General features: G+C 39.6%; 1 protein-coding gene across 3 annotated transcripts in view; it reads left to right on the plus strand.

Moving 5' to 3' along the window:
* Positions 1-26,890, plus strand: part of PELI2 (pellino E3 ubiquitin protein ligase family member 2) — a 183,859-nt gene that overhangs the window by 121,474 nt on the left and 35,495 nt on the right. Inside the window, exon 1 of one of the 3 annotated variants that reach the window (XM_032344302.1) lies at positions 25,230-26,875. The exons of the other annotated variants lie outside the window; for them this stretch is intronic. Within the exon in view, the coding sequence (XP_032200193.1) occupies positions 26,834-26,875 (42 nt within the window). The 5' untranslated portion in view covers positions 25,230-26,833. Of the gene's footprint in view, positions 1-25,229; positions 26,876-26,890 lie in introns of those variants that run through there. 3 annotated transcript variants of the gene reach the window in all.

Raw genomic sequence — 26,890 nt, forward strand, 5'->3', positions numbered from 1 at the left:
ACAGAAGAAAATCTAGTATTTCTGTTAAGTCAGTATTTCTTCAATTATTTAGAGTCCATATTCATCTTTTACTAAGATACCATTCGGAGGGCAGCTTGCTGCAATTTGCACTCTGCCTTCGCGTGCCGGTTTCCCCTCTCCTCCTCTGTTCCAGCCCCTCCGTGTCTCTGCATGCCAGTGCTCCTCAGGACGGTTGTGATCTGCCTGTTGATGAGAAGGATTTCTTGTTTGTTATGTAACAAGCGGTGTTTACTGAGGCAGGCCAACTGTGTAACTGTGTGTAGGGAAGTGCGGGCTTGGCACAGCCCCCTGTTATTAAATCCATGTGACTTGACCAGAGGGCTTGACTGATGACAGTATGCTGACCAGGACACTGGGACTCGGACGTTAAGTAAAGGCTCAAGGTAACTTGCCCAGGAAGCAGGAGGTGGCTCCTACTCCCTTTTATTATTTCATTGCACCTGTTGCAGACCTTTCTCACACGGCCTCAGCCACATTTCCTTTTTTGAATAAAAATGTATTATGTGCCTTCTGAAAACTTTTAAACTGTAGAGAACATGTGAAGAAAACTCTTCCCCACCCCAGTAATTCTGCTGGGAGTGTGACGCGACTGCCTTTTCACATTCTTGCCCTACCACTTACCTTCTGCACCTACATAAAACGGAGATACGTACCTGTTGCCCTGTAAGGACTGAACTAGTTAATATATATAAAGGATGTATAGAATCATGTCTGGTACACAGAGCTCCAATGTTAGCTGCTCTTACACATTTAAACACACAAACACGTCTACATCCATATGTATATGAAAAGAAGGACATATATGATCAGTTTATATTTAACAAGGAAGCTGCGAATACTTCGTGGGGGAAAGGGTAGTCTTTTCAATAAATGGTGTTGTAGAACGAGTCTTTATGTAAAAGAAGCAAATTGGACCCCTGTCATTTCCACTCACAAAAATTAACTAGAAATGAATTAAAAAATTAAATGTAAGACTTGAAACTGTAAAACTCCTAGAAGGAAACAGGGAGAAAGCTCCTTGATGTTGGTCTTGGCAACAGTTTTTTGGATATGACACCAAAAGCGCAGCCACAAAAGCAAATTGATGACATGCTATCAAACTAAAAAAACTTCTGCATAGCAAAAGAAACAGTCAACAAAATGAAGAGGCAACTATGAAACAGGAGGAAAATATTTGTAAACTGAGTGTCAAAGGGTCAGTCTCCAAAATATATGGGCAACTCCTACAACTCAAAAGCAAAAAGACTAATAATCCAATTTTAAAATAGGCAGAGGCCCTGAATAGACAGTTTTCCAGAGAAGACATACGCAAGGCCAGTGGGCATATGGAAAGGTGCTCAATATCACTCACTAATTTTAAAATGTTTTATTGAATGTATTATTCATCACAGAAATGCAAATCAAAACCACAGAAATATCACCTCACACTTGTTAGAATACCTGTCACCAAAAAGACAGGAGATCAGCAGTGTTGGCAAGGATGTTCTGCAAAGGGAACCCTTGTACGTTGTTGCTGGGAGTGTCAATTAGTGGGGCCAATCGCTGAAAGCAATATGGAGGCTTCTCAAAAAATTAGAACTACCATGTGATCCAGCAATCCCATTTTTGGCTACCTATCTAAAGGTACAGCATTATTTACGATAAACTCTAGTCAAGACACGGAAGCAACCGAAGTGTCTTTCAACAGATGAGTGGATAAAGATGACGTGATATATACCTACACATGGTGGAATAAGATCCTTAAGAAGGAGATCCTTCAATATGAAACAACATGGATGGGCCTGAAGGGTATCATGTCAAGTGAAATAGCCCTCATCGTGGAATCTTAAAACAAAATACCGAACTCCTAGAAACAGTAGAACAGTGGTCTCAGGGCATGGGAATTGGAAGAAAGATGTTGGTCAAAGGGCACACTTCGAGTTATGAGATGAATAAGTTCTGAAGGTCTAAGGTACACCATGGTAATAATTATAGTTAATGATACATACTTGAAAGTTGATAAGGAAGTAGATCTTAAATGTTCTAAAAAAAAAAAAAAGGTGGTAAGTTAACTAACTTACAGAAATCAGTTCACCATATGTTTGTGTCAAATCACATTGTACACCTTACATGGTATCATAGGTCAATTATATTTTCATAAAGCAGAGGGGAGCAACAGATCTTCCTCACACTGGGCTAAGAAAATTTCTCCTGTTTAAAAAAAAAATTTAGAGACAGCTGGGAGAAAATCAGTATGCTGAAAAATTGAGCGAATAAAAAGAATTATTAGAAATAATAGAGTAGTTTTAAAAAAAAGTTTCATCGACCCAAAAGGAAGATTTTTTTAGAATTCAGACTGTCCAGACCACGGACTGACCTTTCGTTCATTACAGGTGTGTATAGCGGCGGTTTATTTACCCTCTTACTCCCTGTTTTCTCTTTGTCCTACCTGTGGTAGATTCCTGTTTTAAGTCACTCTCCAAGCTTCATTTTTTAATGTTTAAAATCTGAACGTGGCTGACACACGATGTTCCATTAGGTTCAGGTGTACAACACAGTGATTCGACGAGTTTACCGGTGACATTGTGTTCAACAAGCGCAGCCACCATCTGTCACCACACAGCGCTCTCACAGGTTACTGACTGGATTCCTTAGGCTGTGCCTTCTATTCCTGTGATTTCTTCACTCCATAACTGGGAGCCTGTATCTCCCTCTCCCCATCCCCCACTGTAATGTATATACATACGGAATTCTTTTTAAAAAGCCAGAGTGGGGGGACACCAGGTGGCTCCATCATTAAGTGTCTGCCTTTGGCTCAAGTTGTGATCCCAGGGTTCTGGGATCAGGACTCCAGTGGGGCTTCCTGCTCTTCAGAAAGCCTGCTTCTCCCTTTCCCACTCCCCCTGCTTGTGTTCCCTCTCTCTATGTCTCTCTGACAAATAAATGAATAAAATCTTTAAAAAAACACAAAAAACAGAGGGGACAGTCTATATATAATATCTTCTACCTGTGTTTATCACCTAAAATTTATCATAGACATTCTTCCATAGCATCATATTTCAGTTCAGTATAGGTTTTTTTTGATAGCCGCAAAGTATACTATAACCATTTAATTCATTTAACGATTCCCTTGTTAATGGATATTTAGGTTGTCTATGTGCTGTTACAAATAGTAGTGTAGAGAGCAGTCTTATGCATATATCTTTATTCGTAAGACTTGATTGAACCTATGCATAGAAATTTACATTTATTTCTTTAAAAATGTTTTATCTTGTTAGATCTTGCCTGTTTTTATAATGGATTGTGGTTGGATAGATTTTGACCTTCTTATCCAGTAGATTCACTGTCTTTAGTTTTATATCATTTCTTGTGATCAACCTATTCTCCTTGACATTTTTAAAATCATAGGTTAAAAAAAGGTTGAATTCAAAAAAAAAGAAATATAAAACATATAAAATAAATATACTAAAACATCAAAAAAAAAAAAAGGTTGAATTCAGAGTCTAGGACATAATTCTGTAATTTCCACCAGGGAGATCCTGTTAGGTTGAAGGCGATGTTTTAGGTATAATCTTATTCACCCTGATATAAATCTACTTAAGGTAATTATCTTCTGTGATTCTCTGTTGTACAAAAACATCACAGCAGACCTTGTCAGGTGCCTTCATGGAATCTTGTTAAAGTAGTTATTTAGTGAGTAGTCTTTGCTACCCAATCTGGAAGGATGATACTGTATATTTGGAAAAACTTGAAATACAAACAACAGATGTCTGTAGTTTGGGAAGTGTCTAAAAATGCCCAGTTTCATTGCATACACACACACAGTATGAGTGCTATTTTGATTCCCTTCGGCTAGCTGCCACATAACTGACATTGGTGTTGATGCTCCATTGGGAAATTGTTCAGCAAGAAGAAATTTAATATAATTGGTTAAAATATATTTTTGGAACATTGGATTGACTTAAGCCATTAAAACTGGTTGCATGAATATGAAGTAGACTACAAAAATAATTTTCAGCATCTACTATGGTAACTGTTCTGCAATGAACATGGCATATGAGGCAATTAAATATGTGGCTTCATTGAACATAGTAAACAGTGAGAACATTAGTGTGAGTGCACATTTTTATTCATCCTTCAACTTTTAAAAAATTTTAGAGATTAAAACAACCATGTACATCATCTCACCAGTGCTTTTCAAGAACTCTGCTGTGATAGAATACAGATCATTATTCTCTCTCTCTCTTTCTTTCTTTCTTTTTTTTTTTTTTTTTTTTTTTTTTTAGTTGAAGGAATGGAGGCAGAGAGAAATTAAATAACTGCCTGGGACTAGGAGTGATTCTTTCTGATTTTCAGGAACGTTCTGGAAATCTCCAAGGCAGAGATAGCCCTTAATGAGGGCTTGACATTGTGCTATGGGGTGAGTGTGAAGTAGGAAAAGCAGCATCTAGGCAGAGCAGTGAGCCAAGCTGGTCGGCACAGGAGAACCAGGAGGGTTTGGAAAGTAGAGGGAAGGCCAGCGTCTGGAGCATAATGGGTGATTGCATCGGATGGGTTATATGAAGCCAAACCCAATGGGGTCTTGAATGCCAAGCTCTGGAGTTGGCACTGGAATCTGTACCAGTGGAAGGAAAGGGTAACTCTCGTCACCTCAGAAAGAGAGTGGAGACCTGGGAGGATTGTGGCTGCTACCTATTCCAAGTTTAAGTGCCTGAAGTGAAGGATGGCCATGCTGGCCCTCTGTGCCTCCCATCCATCCGCCTTAAGGGTTTCCCTGAGTGAATGCCTCAGAAGCATGTTAGTCACTGATTCAAAAATAAAACGAACATAGGAAGATGTTGCTGCGGCTGAGGTCGAAGAGGTTGCTGCCTGTGTTCTCCTCAAGGATTTTGATGGATTCCTTTCGCACATTGAGGTCCTTCATCCATTTTGAGTCTATTTTCGTGTGTGGTGTAAGGAAATGGTCCAATTTCATTTTTCTGCATGTGGCTGTCCAATTTTCCCAGCACCATTTATTGAAGAGGCTGTCTTTTTTCCATTGGACATTCTTTCCTGCTTTGTCGAAGATTAGTTGACCATAGAGTTGAGGGTCTATTTCTGGGCTCTCTATTCTGTTCCATTGATCTATGTGTCTGTTTTTGTGCCAGTACCATGCTGTATGCAGCCATCAAAAGAAATGAAATCTTGCCATTTGCGACAACATGGATGGAACTAGAGCGTATCATGCTTAGCGAAATAAGTCAAGCAGAGAAAGACAACTATCATATGATCTCCCTGATATGAGGAAGTGGTGATGCAACATGGGGGCTTAAGTGGGTAGGAGAAGAATAAATGAAACAAGATGGGATTGGGAGGGAGACAAACCATAAGTGACTTTTAATCTCACAAAACAAACTGAGGGTTGCTGGGGGGAGGGGGTTTGGGAGAAGGGGGTGGGATTATGGACATTGGGGAGGGTATGTGCTTTGGTGAGTGCTGTGAAGTGTGTAAACCTGGTGATTCACAGACCTGTACCCCTGGGAATAAATATATATGTTTATAAAAAAGTAAAAAATAAAAAAAAATAAAACGAACAAGATGGGATTGGGAGGGAGACAAACCATAAGAGACTCTTAACCTCACAAAACAAACTGAGGGTTGCGGGGGGAGGGGGGAGGGAGAAAGGGGTTGGGTTATGGACATTGGGGAAGGTATGTGCTGTGGCGAGTGCTGTGAAGTGTGTAAATCTGGCGATTCACAGACCTATACCCCTGGAGCAAATAATACATTATATGTTAATAAAATATCAAAAAAAAAAAGTTTTTAAAATAAAAAAACGCACTGTCTTCTGTCCCAGCTGTTGCCTTGACTTCTGTATTCATGCTTCTGTTGACTGGGCCTTTCACACAGAGGTTGGAAAACTTCTGTCCATTCCCCCTGTAGTAATCTTGTGACTTGGCCATACAAGATGGATTATTTGGTGCCCAGAAATGTTTATTGGTTTCAAAGGATTGATATAGGCATCTTTTAATTTCCAGAAATTCACATATGAGAATTCTAAGCTTAAGGAATTAATGTCCACCAAAATTCAAACAGCATTCACTCTGTGCCAGGCACCTGTGGGGAAAAAGGGAAGGAAAAAAAAAAAAGTAAGGACGAGTCCCCTGGTCAGTTAATTGTTCCCGTCCTTTTTGGTAACAGTTATGTTGTACATTTGTCTGTCAGCCCTGATCACAGTGTTTGGTTATTCTTACTTACAAGTCTTGTCTCCATCACTGTGAATGCCTTCCCTGTCCCCCAGATACCCCCCGCCATTCTGTCTAACCCCTGCTACTTCAGCACCCTGATGATCAAGGAGCACTTCCTCCCAGAACCCTCATGCAACTCTTCCAAGCCACCATCACGTCAATTCCAGAATCCTTCTGGAGTCATCCATTAGGTGCAAGGTCTGATGTGAGTAACTTAGGGGCCAAGAGCTGTGCCTGACTCAGTACCAGGCTGGCAGTAGGCACATAGCAGGGGTTCCAAGTAGGTCTTATAAGGAAGTAAGTCCCTTATGTTCCCTTGAGGAGGTGAAAAAGTAAACACACACTGAAGACTTAACCAGCAGTTAGGGTAGCATATGTGGCCTGTGTGTTCATTTCTGCAGGAATCCTGCATGAATTCAGAGAAGGTTTCCCTACTGGAGACAGCAGTAGGGAGCGTGTCTCACACCACTCTGTCCCCTTAGACCGTGTGCATGGACTGAGTTAGAGTCCATGGAGTGCCTGCCGTGGTCAGCAGCTGTTCTGAGACCTGCGGATATGTGAGTCATGATGTCACTTGAATTCCTTTTGAGGTGGAGGAAGTATTTCTAGAAGGTTGGTTTGACTTATGTCACAGATTGGATTGGAGAGGTGCGTCATACAGGGAGTGCGGCAGGTAGTCTCTGATTATTCTCCAAAGGACAGAAGTCGCCTTCCTGTGTGGGTTTTAGAAAATCCTGTCTTCCTTTCTGGGGATGCTCTAAGCAGGGCTCTAGCCTGTCCCCGCTGTCATACCATGTGCTCTGCCCAGACTTGGCTTCTGGCTTATTGCCAGCAGCAACCAGTCTTGGTGGGGCTTGTTGAGTAAGCTGTGATGCCCTGGGAGGCCCAAATGAAAGCCTGGGCCATGCTGGAAACGCTTCCACTAGCTGAGGGCTGGTCCAACTTCAGCCAGAAGATATGGATGGCTCCTTAAATTAGGTTTTCTAGAAGCAAAGCGTGTGTAAGTGCTTTATTGAAGAATTGCAGAACCCAGTAAAGAAGCATGAGGACCAGGAGAGAACAGAGAAGCACGTGAGGAAAAATATGCTTCTAGCCTCATTCTGGCCTCCGCCTGCTCCCCCGAGAGCTCTGAAGCATGGGAGCACACACCTGCCCCACTTGAGGCCACGGCTTGGGCTGCAAGATGCCCTTGGAGGAAAAGCATTCTCTCCCACACATTTCTGGACTCATCTCTCCAGGGGCTTCCCTAGAAAAGAGTTTGGGTGTGAACCCTTAGTAGCCACCATGGAGCTCCCACACTTCATATCAGGGGTGACAGGTGCACAGGACCTGTGGAGGGTCACCAACAGAAGCATTCTTCACAAATGCCTGACATCGGCACTTCCTCACCTTAGAACCTCTTTCACAGATTCTGTAAGGTGGGATTGCCTCTCCAGCAGTTGTAACATGGGGAGGATGAGTTGCTTACGGGTGCTCTCAGCGCTGAACTGAATGTGGTGCCCTTGTTACTGTGCCTCCCAGTGTGATTCCACACCCTCTGCAATTGTTAAGCAAAACCAAGCCCCAAGTGTTTGACACCTACAGCCCTTGGAAAGACGCCTCCAGGCTTAAGTGACAGGAGACCATCAGATGTAAAATGTTAAGTGTGGTAGTTGCATAAAGCTAGGAGAGTGTATCAGGATGAGTTGTTAAAGCTCTGGGGTTGCTACGTCACGAGTGGCCTCATATGTGATATCTTAGTTCAATTTATAACCATCTTTATTTCCTGTTGAGAGTGACAGGACAGCTTGAGACTCCAAACATTATGTAGCATTGGTCTCTTGGTTTGTTTTGTTTTGTTTTGTTTTGTTTTGTTTTTTTCTCATAGCAGGGAGTAAGGGATCATGAGGTAGAATTTGAAGAATTTTTAAGTAATCTGAGGATGACACAGAGTAATATCTCAGTCATCTAGAAGGCTTGAGAGGATAGGGTATTCTGATTTAATTTTTTTTTCTATTTTTTTTATTATGTTCAATTTTTGATGTAGTGTTTCATGATTCATTAGTTAAGTATAACCCCCCAGTGCTTTATTTGGCAAATGCTTGAGTACTCTCTGTACCAGACATTGTGTTAACTAGATAGTAAGGGGCTGACAATTTACAGACAAGTAAATAGCATAGCAAAGGGTAAAGATGCTATAACAGTAGGCAGACTTGGGGGAACAAAGGTGTGTGTTCAGTTCTTTAAAATTATTTTCAGTTCTTGGTAACATAGTCTTGTTTTAAAGTGAGATTTTCAAAAGCAAAGATATTCCAACACTGTGTTCATTTATTGGAACACTCATGTGTATATAAAGTACTATAACCCAAGACCCATCATTTGCCAAGTCAGTATGTTTTAAAAGAAGTCTTGGGAAATACAACTCTAACATTTATGTGAACAATATCTAACCTGTAACATATTATCAGATGTGTATTGGTGGTCATAGTAGAGTTAGTTTGGGTTGGATAAGACCCAAAATACTCCCTTTATTTTTTTTTATCTTTTTTTAAAAAATATTTTATTTATTTATTTGACAGAGATCACAAATAGGCAGAGAGGCAGGCAGAGAGAGAGGAGGAAGCAGGCTCCCCGCCGAGCAGAGAGCCCGATGCGGGACTCGATCCCAGGACCCTGGGATCATGACCTGAGCCGAAGGCAGAGGCTTAACCCACTGAGCCACCCAGGTGCCCCCCAAATACTCCCTTTAAAATAAAAACTAATTAGGGTGCCTGGGTGGCTCCGTCGTTTAAGTGGCTGTCTTCAGCTTAGGTCATGATCCCAGGGTCCTGGGATCAAGCCCCGGGTCAGGCTCCCTGCTAACAGGGAGCCTGCTTCTCCCTCTCCCTCTGCCTGCCGCTCTGCCTACTTGTGCTCTCTATCTCTGTCAAATAAACAAATAAAATCTTTAAAATAAAAACTAATTAGAAGCCAAGTAAGATTCTGGAGAAAGGGGGTACCAGCAAACATTTATTGAAATTTGAATGAAAACACACACACACACACACACACACACACACACACACACACAAATTTAATTTGGCCTTGGATCTTTTAGCAAAGATTTTATGTTGAGGCTGAATCTCTTTTGAATTTTTAATACAAATTATAGTTAGAAAGCAAAAAACTTTAGAACTTCTTGAGAAATAGCTAATATATGGAATAAATCAAATTGCTAGTTAATCTAGCCTATAACTTCTTAAAGAACAAAAAACTTGATCACGGGTAGATTTCAGACATTAGGTGCCTGGACGTATTCTGGGTTCTGGAGATAAAAGCAATGAACACCATCAGGTTCTTACCCTCTCAGAGCTTGCTTCATCGTGTGAACCGGGAGGAAGACAGTAAACAAAATAAGAAATGAAGGTTTCTATTAAGTGCTCAAAACAAAGAAATAGAATAACAGAAACAAACAAAAGAAAGAAAAGAATAACAAATGACAGCTTTTATTAAGTGCTCAAAGTAAAATGGGATTAGAGAGAACTAGATTGGAGTACTACTTCATATTTACTGTCCCTAGGAGTGCTATATTTCAGGAAGTTGAATTGTTTGAGTTTAAAATTATCATTTCAAGCATACTAGATTCTCTCTACCACCCCTCCCCAAGAGATTTTCTAAATGTGTGCCAAGCAGAGTTCCGTTTCTACCTGTGAAGAATTAACTACTGCAGAAATTCCCTGCTGCTTCCTCCTATAAACAACGGGAACATTAGACAAAATATATTGAGTACTGTTGGCAGACATTGGACAATAGGCAGCTCATGGCTGTGATCTCTAAGGGAAAGCAAATAAATGAGGCAAGCCCCCCACCCCACATTACTACCTGAAGACAGTTTCCAGGCTCAAGCATAGGGATAAGAAACCAAACTGCCCTGTGGTCTCATTGAGTTGAGCCAGAGATTACAGTTGAGGCAGCTAGAATTTGTGAAGGACAGTACCAGAGATAAAGAAGGCTTCACAGGGAGAAAGAGCTCTGGATAGCTGCAGAGGATGCCTCTTGAGCTATTGGCTAATTTCTGCTTTTTCTCCTGTGTGAGCAGAACTCTAGGATAGGAAATGAACCACCAGGAAGCCATAGGTAAGATGATTTCTGTAGCTCACGAGGGGGTGGGGATTACTTTATGTTCCTACCTGAAGAATAGAAAGCCCTCATAATGCAAGGGAAATAGGTTATACTCTTGTGTAGGCTCTATCCTAAGTAATGAGGTATTGAACCCAAGTTTTCGCATCTGAGAGACCACCAAGCAGCCAACACCGATGCAGTCACATGAGGGTTTATTTAACAAGCTTAAGCTTGGACCCAAGTATACCCGACACAGCGGAGTAGGGACTTGGACCCCAAGCTTAGTTAAGGTAGGGGTATTTATGGGTTCCTGTTACTAAAGCAGACTGGGGGTTTCTGGAACCAAAGCGGGGAGGGCCTCCTGTTACTAAAGCAGGGTGGGGGTCTCTGACCAAAGCAGGGTGGGGGTTCTTGTTACTAAAGCAGGGTGGGGGTCCTTAGAACTAAAGTAAAGTAGGGGAAAGTTCAGCCTTTGGGCACAGGGGTCTGAGATGGCTGCCGGAGCTAAGATGGCTGTACTTATGCTAAGGCTAAACCTGAGGTGGGATGGCCTTAATTTTCCTAGGCCTCCACAGAGGCTGACTTATCCTTAGATAAGTGTCCTCTAGCCATGCCCCAACAAAGGTTTAAAAAGCAAGCCTTGAGAGAGAAAAACTGCTCTGAAGTAGCTTTAACTGCCTGCCAGAACAAGACAACACCCTGAACAAGATCCAGTACCCTAAACCATAAAATTAATGGTGTCTAGCATCCAGTTGAAAATACCAGAAATGCAAAAAAAGAAGTAAGATACGACATATTACTGAGAGAGGGAAATAATCAGTGGAAAAAAAAATTTTTTTTGTTGGGATTAAAGGACACAAGGGTAAAACGACTGCTATTGTTACATTCCCTGTGGTCAAGAGTGTAGAAAAAAGCAAGAACATGTTGAAGGGAGAAATGAAAGTACAAAAGGACCCAAACGAACCATCCAAAAGGAAAAAGTTCTGAGGTCACAGCAGATCAGGAGCTAAAGAAAAGGTCATTGAACTTGAAGACATAGTGGAAAGTGGCTGATATGAGACAGAGGGAAAAGACTGAAAAAAAATAATAAAATGAAGAACCACAGTTGACTGTGGAAAAATAGTAGGTGGTCTCAAATATGTATATTTGATGTCCTAGAAAAATAGGGGTACAGGAAGAAAGAACATAATGGCCAAGAATTTTCCAAATTTCCCTTTTTAGAATGAATTTTTCTTTTTTTTTTTTTTAATTTTAAATGTTTCATTTATTAGAGAGTATACAAGCAGGGAGTATGGCAGTCAGAGGAAGAAGCAGACTCCACGTGAAGCAGGGAATGCTATGTGAGGGCTCAATCCCAGGACCTGAAATCATGACCTGAGCCAAAGGCAGACACTTAACTGACTGAGCCACCCAGTTGCCTCCTTTTTCTTTTTTTTTTTTTATTTAATTTCAGTTAGTCAAGGTACAGTACAAAAATGATAAATCCAATATCTAAGACACTCAGCTAGCCCCAAAGAGAAGAAACATAAGGAACATCACAGTAAGACACACTGCAATCAAATGACCAAAAGCCAACAATAAAAATAAAATCTTGAAAGCTCCCAGAGGAAAAATGAGGCAATATGCAGAGAAGAACAAAGGATGAAAAAAGTCATATCAGAAATGCTGCATGACAGAAGACAGTGGACCAACATCTTTAAAGTACCAGAAAGGAGGTATAAAAACAGAACAGGAAGGCTTTCAACCCTAGAATTTTGTATTTCAAAAATGAAAATAAAGGGGTGCCTGAGTGATTCATTTGGTTAAGCGTCCCACTCTTGATTTCAGCTCAGGTCATGAAATCAAGCTCTGCTGAGCCCGGAGCCCACTTGAGATTCTCCCTCTACCTCCGCTCCTCCTTCCTGCACTCTCTCTCAAATAATAAAGAAATCTTTTTTGAAAAAATGAAATTAAGGACCTCTTTCAGAGAAAGCTGGAAATGTCACCAGCAAAGTAGCGTAACAAGAAATGTTAAAAGTTTTCAAATGGCCGGGGGGGTGGGTGGGGAGGGGAGAGGAGGGAACAGTGCCAGATGGAAATTTGGATTTACAAGAAGTACCCCAGACATGGTAAAAATGAGGATAAATAAAAAAGACATTTCTTATCTTTGATTTCTCTAAGATGATTAATTGGTTAGAGCAAAATGAATAATAATATTATGGGGCTTATAACGTGACAGTATGAATGTAACATCTAAGCCAGGAGGGAGGAAATTGGAAGATTCTTCCTTGTTTATCCCAAGAATGCAATGTTGGTTCATCATTCAGAAATCAGTGCCATTTACTATTATCTTCTGACAAGAACAAAAACCGTATGAGCCTTTCAAAAGGGGCACAAACAGCATTTGATAAACTAACCACTAATCCATGATGAAATCTCTCTTGGAAACTAGGAATAAAAGAAAAGCCCTAACTCAATAAAGGATATATATGAAAAACTTAGAGGTAATTATGCTTAATGGTGAAAGACTGGATGCTGTTCTACCCTAGGTTGGGACACAGGGAAGAACGTTTGCCCTCACTAGCTCTGTTGAACATTGTGATGGAGGCCTTACAGTACAGCACAGCAAGTAAAAGCAATAATAGGCATACAGCTTGGGGGCAGGCAGAGAAGTGAAACTGCTTTTATTCTCAGACCGTAAGATGATCCGTGTAGAAAATCCTACAGTGGATACAAGAAAAAAAAATTGTTTTAAACCTCAAACAAATAAATAGATTTAGTGGGCTTATAAGATACAAGACCAATATGTAGAAGTCATTGTTTGTACTAGCATTTAGCAGTTGATAATGGAAAATGTGAGAACAAAACATTAGAAAAACTATATGAAATACTTGGAGATAAATAGAATATATGTAACGCTATACACTGAAAACTGCAAAACCTTGAGGTAAACTAGAGAATACTTAAATGGGGAGATACATGTTTGTGAATTGGAAGACTTGAGATGTCAGTTTTCTGAAAATTGGTTTATAGATTCAAAACAGTTCTAATCAAAATCCCAGAATGTTTGGAGGGGCAGAGGGCAAATGAATGTACACCTATACCATGTGAAATAGGAACTATATAGTGGTTTCTGACAAGAGTTCCTAAAACCTTTGTAATCTCCTGAGTGGTAGGAGTGTCTGACAGAGAGCTTATGAATCCCCTGGGATGTCCTGGGTCAGAGGAGTGTCTTTTATTCTAATGAGATGACCTCTGGTGGACTCCTGGATGGACGCTGGTACCGGAAAGAAAGACCACATCATGATTAGAAGCTTGGAACTTTCAGTTTCCCCCTCCCCATTGTCCAAATAGGGGAGATGGTCTGGAAATTAAGTTAATAATTCATCATAAGCCTACATGATGATGCCTCCATAAAAAATATGGGGTTTGGAGACTTTCTGTGTTGGTGAACACAGCCATATGCCAAGAGGATGGCATATCCCAAGGGAACAGAAACTCCTGCCTTCAAGACCCCTCCGAACCTCTCATTATGTACTTAATCTGCCTGTTCATTTGAATCCTTTAGAATGTCCTTTGCAATAAATCAGTAATAGGACACTTTTCCTCGGCTCTGTGAGCTGCTGAAGCAAATCATCAAACCCAAGATGGGGGTCATAGCAACCATCGATTTGTAGCCGAGTTGGACAAAAGTTGTGAATAACCAGGGGACATACTGTTTGTGATTGAGGTCTGAAGTGGGAGCAATCTTGTGGGACTGAAACTTTAACCTGTGGGATCTGCTCTAACTCCAGGCAGTTAATGTTAGAATGGTATGGTGTGAAAAACTCACACGTTGAATGTGTGACATGTTGTGAGTGTGAACAAAGAAATAATAGCTTTTTTTCTGCTCCTCATATGGCCCAGCCATCCTCTCCTAGGTGTTTACCCAGAAGAAGTGAAAATGTAAATCCATAGCCTTATTCATGATAGCACAAAACTGGAAAAAATTTGAATATCCATCAATTGATGAATGGATGAGCAAATTATAGTGTATTCATACAACAGAACACAGCTATAAAAGAAAAAGGAACAAGGGCTCCTGGGTGGCTTAGTCAGTTAAGCATCTGCTTTCAGCTCAGGTCATGATCTCAGAGTCCTGGGATCGAGTTCTGCATTGAGCTTTCTGCTCAGCAGGGAACCTGCTTCTCTGTGCTCTCTCCATCTGTTTCATAAATATATAAATGAATGAATGAATATGTACTTTTAAAAGAAAAAGGAACAAATCATAGACATAACAACAGAGGTAAATCTCAACAGGGGTTGGTAGTTTAGAGAAGCTAAATACAGAAAAGACCTAATTCTGTACGAACAGAAAGCACCTCAGTGGTTGTTGGAAAAGTGGGGAAGGGGATTGGCTACAAAGTCATGAGGGCACCATTTGGGTTGATGGAACCATTTTAAATCTTGAAGAAATGGCTATATACATGACTATTCATTTGTCGAAGTCCTCAAACTGCACACGTAAAATGGGTGAATTTTAGTAAATGTAAATTATCCTGAAAGCTGCTTCTTAAAGTATACAAATCAGATTTTCATAAACAGATCTGAGGTCTGATGATGCTCATGTATGTAAATATGTGTGTAAATAGTATGATGAGTACCTCAAGAAGCTTATGCTGAAGTGATAGAAACAGAATTGTTGGCTCACTCTGTGCTCTGAGTAGGATAAACCCCAAGGGGGGTAAAGGGATTTGGAGCCAGGAGTTTTGAAAAAAAAATTTAAGGAATGGGAGATGCTGCACCAAGAGAAGGAAATATTGGAGGTGAGGTCCAAACTATGGTCTCTAGATGTCTAGATGGGAAAGAATTGTTTTGTTTTGTTTTTGCCCTGAATGTTCTGGCTACAGAAAGATAGGTTTCTACCTACCACAGAGCTTCTCAGGCTATTCAGTTCAGGAAGTTTTTCAGACTGGATGGCATTGGCAAGAAATGGTGTGCTGTCAAGGAGATTCTAGAAACTTCTGAAGAATGTGCTTCAATTTCAACTTGTATTAATACTTTTTAATTGGGTAGTGATTTCACAAGTGACCTAAATTCACTGGCCTCCCTGATCTCTCCTGTTTAATCCCTCTGCCACAGCTACAGTTTTGATTAATGCTTGCTCTTGTAATTCATTCTGACAAATCCGGCTTCCATGATGCCTTCCCTTCCTCGTTCTCCTCATGCTTCAATTAATGATCCTTCCTTTCTAATGAGAGAAAGGGGGTTTGATAGGTGACAACTACATCACTTTCAGAGGGATTTGCTAAGCAATGATCTCATAAATTACAAGTGATTATGAAAGTTCGTGTGAGTCTCCCCCCCACCACAAAATTTGGAAATTCTTTGGTAAGATAAAAAACAAACATAAGTCAGTCGAAGAAAGACAAATATGATATGATTTCACTCACATGTGGAATTTAAGAAATAAAGCTGATGAGTAGAGGGAAAGGGAAGGAAAAGTAAGATAAAAACAGAGAGGGAGACAAACCAGAGGAGACTCTATAGGGATCAAATAAGGTTGCTGGAGGGGAAGGTGGAGGGATGGGGTAACTGGGTGATGGACATTAAGGAGGGCACTTGTTGTGATGAGCACTGGGTGTCGTATGCAAGTGACAAAATCACTACATTCTACCCCTGAAACTCATAAGGTACTATATGTTAACTAAATTGAATTTAAATAAAATTAAAAAAAAAAAAACAATGAAATGTAATGAAGAGAAGATTCAATGCCATTGTAGACCCACCCATCAACTAAGGAAATTGACTATCCTCTCCAAGTCCATTTCCTTATTTTACAAAATGGGGGTAATTGTATCTATATCATAGTTGTTGTGTGGATCAGATGATTAAGTGAAATAACATTCATGAAATGCTCCACCTTGAAAAAGTGCTATAGATGTAGAAATTCTTGCTAATTTGGTTATGAAAGTACAGATGTTTACCTTATTTTATAAATCTGGGTTTTTTAAAAAAAAAAAAAGATTTTATTTATTTATTTGACAGAGAGAGATCGCAAGTAGGCAGAGAGGCAGGCAGAGAGAGGGGAGGAAGCAGGCTCCCTGCTGAGCAGAGAGCCCGATGCGGGACTGGATCCCAGGACCCCGAGATCATGACCTGAGCCAAAGGCAGCGGCTTAACCCACTGAGCCACCCAGGCGCCCCTAAATCTGGGTTTAAAAAAATTTTTTTTATTTAATTTTAGTGTAACAGATTTCATTGTTTATGCACCACACCCAGTGCTCCATGTAATACATGCCCTCCATAATACCCACCACCAGGCTCCTCCAACCTCCCATCCCCCTCCCTTTCAAAACCCTCAGATTGTTTATCAGAGTCCATAGTCTCTCATGGTTCATCTCCCCCTCCAATTTCCCTCAACTCCCTTCTCCTCTCCATCTCCCCGTGTCCTCCATGTTATCCCTTATGCTCCACAAATAAGTGAAACCATGTGATAATTGGTTCTCTCTGCTTGACTTATTTCACTCAGCATAATCTCTTCCAGTCCCATCCATGTTGATACAAAAGTTGGGTATTCATCCTTTCTGCTGGACACATAATACTCCATAGTGTATATGGACCACATCTTCTTTATCCATTCATCCGTTGAAGGGCATCTTGGCTCTTGCCACAGTTTGGCGACCATGGCCATTGCTGCTATGAACATTGGTGTGCGGATGGCCCTTCTTTTCACTACATATGTATCTTTGGGGTAAATACCCAGTAGTGCAATTGCAGGGTCATAGGGAAGCTCTGTTTTTAATTTCTTAAGGAATCTCCACACTGTTCTCCAAATTGGCTGCACCAACTTGCATTCCCACCAACAGTGTAAGAGGGTTCCCCTTTCTCCACATCCTCTCCAACACACGTTGTTTCCTGTCTTGCTAATTTTGACCATTCTAACTGGTGTAAGGTAGTATCTCAATGTGGTTTTAATTTGAATCTCCCTGATGGCTAGTGATGATGAACATTTTTTCATTTGTCTGATATCAATTTGTATGTCTTCATTGGAGAAGTGTCTGTTCATATATTCTGCCCATTTTTTTTATATGATTATCTGTTTTGTGTGTGTTGAGTTTGAGAAGTTCTTTATAGATCCTGGATATCAGCCTTTTGTCTCTAATGTCATTTGCAAATATCTTCTCCCATTCTGTGGGTTGCCTCTTTGTTTTGTTGACTGTTTCCTTTGCTGTGCAGAAGCTTTATTATCCACCATGACTAGGTGGGATTCATCCCTGGGTTGAAAGGATGGTTCAACATTCGCAAATCAATCAATGTGATAGAACAAATCAATAAGAGAAGAGAGAAGAATCACATGGTCCTCTCCATTGATGCAGAAAAAGCATTTGACAAAATCCAGCATCCATTCCTGATTAAAACGCTTCAAATCATAGGGATAGAGGGAACATTCCTGAACTTCATAAAATCTATCTATGAAAAACCCACAGCAAATATCATCCTCAATGGGAAAAAGCTCACAGCCTTCCCGTTGAGATCAGGAACACCACAAGGATGCCCACTCTCACCACTCTTGTTCAACATAGTATTAGAAGTCCTAGAAACAGCAATCAGACAATAAAGAGAAATAAAAGGTATCCAAGTTGGCAATGAAGAAGTCAAACTCTCTCTCTTCGCAGATGACATGATACTTTATATGGAAAACCCAAAAGACTCCACCCCCAAACTACTAGAGCTCATAGAGCAGTTCAGTAATGTGGCAGGATACAAAGTCAATGTACAGAAATCAGTTGCTTTCTTATACACTAACAATGAAAACACAGGGAAATTAGAGAATCTATTCCATTTACTATAGCACCAAGAACCATAAGATATGTGGGAATTAAACCTAACCAAAGAGGTAAAGGATATAAATCTGTTTTGAGTTTTTTGGTTACACTTGTGTCCAAGCAGGGTACTGTGTGCATGCAAATGACTCATCGAACTAACTTAACGTTTAAATATGTGGCCATAGAGTGCCGACTTCCCAAGTACGGGAAATGAGACTTTTCTGCTCTGGTCCCCTAGAGTTCTACTCTTGAAGTTTCTTTGATAGGAGACCTCTTTAGGGCTTCCCATTCAGGGCAGGTTCCATCCACTAGATAGCAACATGTTTATTTGTCAAACTTATTTCCATTCTGTCTCTTTCCAAAAACTACTAGAGGCAGGACCGATTTATTTTAAGCAGCAGTCTGCAGGCAGAGTCCTAAGGCACATCTGTTCTTTCACATGGCTGCTGTTAGCTAGTTAGCAAGTATGAGAACACAGCATTGACCCTGGTCATTTTAGCTGCAGTTCTCAGAGTTCTGTTCCACAGCATCACTGGGGGAATAAACATTGTGTTACCTTTTGCACAGATAGACCTTTTAATCGATAGTAATCATCTTAATGACTTAATAACCAAGTCAGATCTGAAATCCTACTGCACTCCATATCCTTCTGTTTTACTTTCCCATTGACTGATTATGCATAAATGGATTATCTCTAGATTTTTTACATCAGACAGTTCTCACTGAGATGAAACTGTACCCCCCTTCTTATCTGTCAGCCCTTTGTTTCTCAAGGAATATAAACTAATTTGAAGAAATAGCTGAAGTTGGGGGAGGGGATGTTAAAGAATTCTTCTCCATACATAGAATATATTCTTTCAATAGAAAATGGCATTTAAAATCTGTGCTACGTCTTTCCGTTTTGACCAAGTTTGTCGGGTTTTAGTAATGTGCCCAGGGATTCTGTTCATTCTCGAGGGGCTCAGCCTCACTCTAAGGGTCTCACTCCTGATTTGACATTCTTTCCACTGTCGCATTACGTCCTACTGCTGTTATCATCACAACCTGATTCTTGTGTTACATAAAATCCCTGATTTCTTTGGATGATATTCTCAACAAATATTGCCAGGATGTAAAAGATTTAGGATAGAAGATGCACAGAGCACAGCATTTTTGTGTACAGTAACCTCGTATCCATTTTCGGTAGTGACCCATTTCATCTGCGGTTGTTCTGAAGGTCCCTGCACGACTCTCAATGCTTTGATCCCTTTGCCAAAGGGATTCATAGTCTAGTGACTCAAGACTTCTTCACTGATTTCCAGACTTCTTTTAAATATACAGCCAACAGACAAATATTGATGAACATACAAGAACTTAAGATAACAGAATTTTTAAGAGCCCTTACTAAAGAAATTACCAAAAGACAAATTTCAGCCAAAACAAGGAGATAAGTGGAGAATCTTTGGCAATGAGACTATAGAGTCTTAGCATCAAATTCAGTGTGCTTTGTAAGACTAAAACAAAAGAGAAAGTGATTGCCATAGAATGACAGTGTCATCAATTCTGACAATGTAGAAATAATAAAGAATAGGGGAGAGGAAGAGTCGAAAAGGTGAGAGGTAGCGTATGCATACTAATATCTTCAGATTTTATTGCTGGGAGATAAAAAAAAATCACTTCAAACAAAGCTATAACTATATTTAATGGTTAAAGAAAAACAATAAACACTGTAAAATTGAAAATATATGGGAGGATGGTGGAGAGGTAATTCAAATATTCTTATTTATTATTGCTCTCATTAGAGTTAGTACAACCATGTATATATAGTTATACATAAAAGTAACCACAAGAATAGAAACATATCCTTGTAAGCCATCATATAAAATAAAGAACATAAGGCAAAAAGCACAGACTATGATGTTGTGAAAGTTTTTTTTTTTAATGATACTACGGAAGCTGAGAAATTGAAATTTTTTTTAAAAGTCACTTATAATAGCACTTAAAAATATAAAATTCAGTTGATCCTTATTCACAGATTCCATGTTTGCAAACTTAGTAAGATTTATTTGTAACCTCAAAATCCATATGTGTAGCACACATATGTGTAGCACAAAATCCATATGTGTAGCACTTTCCCAGTTATTTGTAGGCATGAACAGCATAATGAAAAATTTGAGTTGCCTGCTGAGGTTGAAAAAGGTTTCAATCTGCCTTTTTATTTCGACTCTCGTATTGTAAACAATTATTTCAAAGAAATACGTATTAACCAAGGTGTCTTTAAACAGGAATTCCGGGCGCCTGGGTGGCTCGGTGGGTTGGGCCGCTGCCTTCGGCTCAGGTCATGATCTCAGGGTCCTGGGATCGAGTCCCGCATCGGGCTCTCTGCTCGGCAGGGAGCCTGCTTCCTCCTCTCTCTCTCTCTCTGGCTGCCTCTCTGCCTACTTGTGATCTCTATCTGTCAAATAAATAAAATCTTTAAAAAAAAAAAAATAAATAAATAAATAAATAAATAAACAGGAATTCCTATGGAACAAGGTTATGTATTGATCGAGTGACAAAAATGCAGTGACCAGAGGCTCACAAGAACCTGCATTTTCCTAGGTACTCACTAATTCATTTTTGGAAACAACTTTGTAGAATATAACTATGGTGAATAATGAGAATCGACTGTATTAAGGGACAATTCTAACAAAAGATGGGCAATATTTCTACACCGAAAACTAAAAACACGTTGCTGACAGATGTATCATATCTTTAAATATATGGAGAGATATATTGTATTTGTAGATCAGAAAATTCAATATTGTGTCATTTCTTCCCCAAATTATTTGTAAATTTGATACAATCCCAATAAAAATTTCACTAGGCTTTTTTTTTTAATAGAAATTGACAAGGAGATTCTAAAATTCATTTGAAAGTACAGGGGTGCCTGGATGGCTCAGTGGGTTAAGCTGCTGCCTTCGGCTCAGGTCATGATCTCAGAATCCTGGGATCGAGCCCCTCATCAGGCCCTCTGCTCAGCAGGGAGCCTGCTTCCTCCTCTCTCTCTGCCTGCCTCGCTGCCTGCTTGTGATCTCTCTGTGTCAAATAAATAAATAAAATATTTTTAAAAAAAGAAAGAAAGAAACCTAAAAACAAAAATAATTTTAGAAAAGAAAAGGATTGGAATACTCCTGCTAACCACGACTTTTTTTTTTAAGCTGTAAGAATTAAGACAGTGTGGAATTGATGTAAAGATATGTAAATAGATCAACAGGATAGAGTCCAACTGACCCAGATATATATGTTGATTTTCAACGAAGGTGCAAAGGCAATCTGTTGAAAAAAGATAACCTTTTAAACAGATGGTGCTGGACCATTTGGATAGCCATATGCAAAAATGTGATTTTTGATCCATACCTTTCACCAGATCAAACATTAGATCAAAATGGATGCTAGATCTTAATATAAGACTTCTAAAAGGAAACCTAGGAGAAAAACTTTTGTGATTTTGGATTAGACAAAGATTTCTTAGACTCAAAAGCACGATTTGTAAAAGAACAAGTTAATTAGATGCAAATATTAAGAACTTCTCTTTGGAAGGAACTGTTCAGAGAATGAAAAGATGAACTACAGAGTGGGGGGGAAATATTTGCAAATCATACATCTGGCAAAAAATTTGTATTCAGAATATATAGAGTCCTCAAAACTCAATAAGAAAACCTAAATTTTAAAAATCAGTGAAAGAGGGTTGTGGGCAGCTTAGTCATTAAGCATCTATCTGTCGTCAGCTCAGGTCATGATCCCAGGGTCCTGGGATCCACCGTGTCAGGCTCCCCACTCAGCAGGAAGCCTGCTTCTCAACCTCTCCTACTCCCCCTGCTTGTGTGTTCCCTCTCGCTGTGTCTCTGTCAAATAAATAAAATCTTAAAAAATATAAAATAAAAAAATAAAACCAGCGTGTGATTTGAACACTTTCCAAAGAAGACAGAGATGGCAGTTAGCACATGAAAACATTCTCAGTGTCATTAGAGAAATACAATTAAAGCCACAGTGAGGTATCACTACAGACTCCTAAGGATGACTAAAATGGAAAGATGACCATACCAAGGGTTGGCATGGTGTAGAGCAGCTGGAGCTCCCATGCTGATTGGAATGCAAAATGCTACAATCAATTTCAAAAATGGTTTGGCAGTTTCTCAGATAGTTAAACATATACTGGGGCGCCTGGGTAGCCCAATTAGTTGAGCATCCAACTCTTGGTTTTGGCTGGGGTCATGATCTCATGAATGAATCTCAATGATGTTAAATAAAAGAAGCCAGAACCCCCCAAAAGTACATAATTTAGAATTCCATTTCTGTAAAATTCTAGAAAATGCAGACTAGTCTATAGTGGCAGAAAACAGTTAATTGGCTCCCTGGGCATGAGATGTAGGGGCTGGAAGAGAAGATTGAATTACAGAGGAGCATGGTAAAACAACTTCTGTGGTTTATGGAAATGTACGTTATTTTGATTATGATGGTTTTATAGGTATATAAACATGTGCAAACTTATTAAATTACACATTTTAAGTAGATGCAATTTATTGTGTCTCAATTATATCTCTAAAGCTGTTTTTAGTAAGACTAGTAGGAATACAAACAGAAAATATAGCATATATCTTGTGCTTATCAATAAACAAGTGTTCTAAACCTACATATTAAAAGAATTGGCTCACATAGAAACAAATACAATTACAGGCTGTGTATAAAGTACAAACTAAAACAAAGTGGTTTAGAATGAGGGTAAAATTATGGAGAAGAACATACAAATGAAATGCAAAGAAACCAGAACTTAAAATCTTATAGAATGAATTAATGGTAAAAGTATTAAGTCAAAGAAGGGTTCTGTATAATGAAAAGGGGGTGCAACCCAATGATAGCCTAAGAGTTATTATATATCAAGTAACACCATTTCCTTAAAATATACAAGCAGTGCATAGAAGAAGAAACAAATTTTGTGTGATATGTGTATAATGTGACCTTTATACATAAAACAGAAACTGCCTTCTTTATAAACACTGACTATTCAGACAAGTTGTTTAAGTAATATTTTTTTTATTTATTTTGTAAGGATTTTATTTATTTATTTTATAGAGAGCACAAGCAGCATAGGCAGAGGGAGAAGCAGGCTTCCCACGTGGCAGGGACCCCAATGCAGGGCTCAGTCCCAGAACCCTGGGATCATGACCTGAGCTGGAGGCAGACACTTAACAAACTGAAGCACCCAGGTGCCCCTAAGTAATATTTTTATAATTTAAAAAGTTAAATCATAAAGAAAAATAGAAAATTCTTTGCTTTATCTGAAAGTGAGGAAAGCCTTGCTGATTATGAGGTAAACTCTGGGAACCATAAAAACAAATTTTAAAAGTTTCACAGTATAAACTTGCTGAAAAAAACTACATGGCAAAAAAAATTTTTTTAGGTAAAGTCAAAACTCGAATAGGGAAATTTGGAATTCATATAGGAATTCGTGGAGGTAATCTCCTTAATACATAAAGAGTGCCTACAAATCAATAAGAAAAAGACTAATGTTCTATAAGAGTAAGGGCAAAGGATGTAAACATTTCATAGTAAGGAAAAGGAATGACTTTTAAGCATTTTGAAACATATTTAGCTTCATTTATAACAGTAGAAATGCTTAGTAAAAGCGCTATGACATTTTTCACATATCCAGCTGTGGAGACTCTAACAATAAATCCCGATGTTGGTGAGGGTGGGAAGAACACAATTCCTATCTGGTAAGAATTTAAATTGGCTTAGCTTCTATGAAAAATAATTTGACATTAACTTTGACTATATATATGCCATGTAATCTGGTAATTTTATTTCTAGAAATTTATCCTATAGATCTATCCCCCTATATGCAAACTGAATACATGGATATTTATTATAGCATCACTTGTAAAAGAGAGAAAAAATAATTTATTAAATTTATTAGAAGTCAGGCTACATCTATACATCAAAAAGGTTGAGACAGCACTAGTAGCTAGGCACTGTATATAGTATGCTATCATTTTTTAAATACATCTACTATGTTAGTATAGGCATAATAGATTTTCCTTGGAAGAATACACAGGGAATCGGTCATAGCACTTCTCCCTATGCTTAAGGACTGGAATTGGAAGGAGCATACTAATTCACTGGTAACATTTGGTACTTTGTGCACATATTACTAATGAAAAGTATTCTTTGCCTTGCGAATCAATCGAGAACCTGGAGGACCCTATACAATTAAATTGTCCAATAAAGATTAGGAATGTTTTAGTAATAAAAATAGCTGACTATAATAATTATTACATGTTGGACACTGTGCTCTGGGTTCTTTACAAACATCTGAGTTTTTCCAACAACTCTTGAAGGTAGTTGCCATACTTTACAGGTAAAGAAATAGATTCAGAAAATGGCCTTAAGGACATGCAGATAATAAGGGCCCTCTTAAGAAGTTCAGTTGAATTAAAAAAAAAAAAAAAAAGTTCAGTTGAATCAGGATTGAGAAGTAACATCCAAATACACATTCAAGCTTCTCCCCAAAGCATTTCTGGATGGCTTGCGTGTGTGCTGGTAGGTATATATGTCAGGTCCATGGATGTTTTCTTATACTTCCAAGAAAAGACAGCCATCGTCTTACTCAAAGTTATGTGGATTAGGGTTGCAGCTAGTATGATTCCAGCAGGCTGCCCATCTTGGAAATACCAGCTGCCAAGATAAATGTTGTCTTTTGAGAGTAAATATTTTCACGCTTCTGTGTAGCTATGATGTGGCCTTGTTGGATGGTTTTATTCCATAAAGAAAAGGAGGTTCTCCAGCAGAGAGACAATGTTAAATCCAGGCCAAGCCTTAAAAATAAAAATTGAATTAAAATGAGGGGAAAATTTTGAAATGTTACCCCCCTCCTTTTTAACCTAACATTTTTTTAAATGAGGACTTTGGCTTCTATCACTATAAATAATTGATAAGGTTTTGTATTTTGAGCACGGGTAAATTTCAGCCTTTTTATTCTTCATTACTCAAGGGATCTTTTTGACAGTTGATAAACTGGCCTATATGTTTAAGTAATTATATGGTACATCTTTGGGTATCTTAAAATAGTCCCTTCATACCAGATTGAGTTTATAGCATCTGGAAGTTTGCCTGCTCCTGGCAACAAATTAGGGCTTGCATTTACTACCGACTCACTGTACCACTTAGTTTGTGGTGGATTCCTATATATTTTTTATCCAGTGCTCTTTAGAAACAAGTTACACCTTAGAATTTTTTCCAGTTTTATTGAGATATAAGTGACATATGGCAGTGTATAAATTCAAGGGATACAGCATAATGATTTGACTAACATGTGTTGTGGAATAATATAGGAATGAAGGTATACCTTGTTTTACCCAGTAAATGAATTATTTAAAAGGAAGCATGTAAATGGAATTACTGAACAATGAATCTTTTTCAGCTTAGTCATTTTCAAGGTGCTTTGTTTTTCCTTATAATTCATATTTATTCAGGTTCATTCTTTCAATTAGCTTTGTTTCCCATGGCAAGTAGCTCCCTGTGTCTGCAAATACTTGTTCAGGTAAGTAAACATTCGTTGCAACAAACAGATTCACATGTACCCTCCTTTAGAGCCTTGTCCACCGACTAACTAAATCTCTCTCCATAAATCTCACCAGCTCCTGTTCTTACGTGAGACTGCAGTTAGGCATTGCGGTCTGTCTGAAGGTGTCCGGCCGTAAGAAATCCCACCTTTGGTTTAATTCTCACAGGAATATCTTCATTTCTTCCCATGCTCCTTCTTGTCCGCATCTAAAACCATAAACTGTTCAAAAGTGAAAGCACTGTTTTTTTTGAAGAATGACTTTGTTGGAGGTCAGTTTCTCCAAGTATGGCCCCCACTCTTCTCCAGGCTACCATGGATGGGGGGCGGTCCTTGCTGAGGGGTGGACTCTGGGTACCAGCGGTTCTGACATCGGCTGTGGAGACCGGTCAGGCTCCAGAGCGTTGCCTTGCCCTTGCGGGACCGCATCCCTCCTGCTTCGTCTCCTGCTCTGTGGGGGCTGCTCCTCAATCTGTGTGGAAAGCCGTCTGCAGAGTCTGCAGTAAAGTGCATGCTTTGAAAGTCACTGTAAGAAATAGGCTGTGTGACCCAGCCACCACCTCCTAGGTGGGAACACTGCACTTCAGCCCTAGTTCCCAAAAGAGAAGCAATAAGACAACTAACAAAAGAAGAGATTGCATATTTGGCAGCTTAGTAGGTTCTGAAGGTACCTGTTACGTGAAATCATCCGGTGATAAGATGTAACTGAAGCAGTGACCTTGCTGAGAGAGCGGTGACCTTCCTGGACACAGGACCAATGCTTGTAAGATGACACAACTGAGGCCCCAGCCCTTAAATATCTTGTCCAGGTGGCACGTGGGAATTCGTCTTGACCTGGACTGTTAAGCTTGCAGGATACTGCCTGAGTGAAGGCTGATTTGAAAAGAGAGGAGTTCCTGCCTTTGAGGAGCTTTCCATCCAATATAAATGGTACAATTCCTTTGGGACACATCTCCCCCAAGGCATGTGAATGTGTTCTTGCCCACCTCTCCAGCGGCAGCTCTTGGCGGTTCCTATTTTCTGAGCTCTATCTGAGGTCCTCTCTTGTGACTTGTCCCACCGACCACATCCAACTTCCTTGTAATTAGGAGTGACTCCAAATTGGAAACAGGTTCTCCTCCAGTGTTTGTATCTTTGGCATCTGTGTCTGCTGGATTGATGGACCATGTCCCTCCAGCCCATGTGCAGCCTATGCATGCGGTAAGCTCTCTGCCA

The sequence above is a fragment of the Mustela erminea genome, chromosome 5, assembly GCF_009829155.1.
Source record: "Mustela erminea isolate mMusErm1 chromosome 5, mMusErm1.Pri, whole genome shotgun sequence".
Taxonomy (NCBI): domain Eukaryota; kingdom Metazoa; phylum Chordata; class Mammalia; order Carnivora; family Mustelidae; genus Mustela; species Mustela erminea.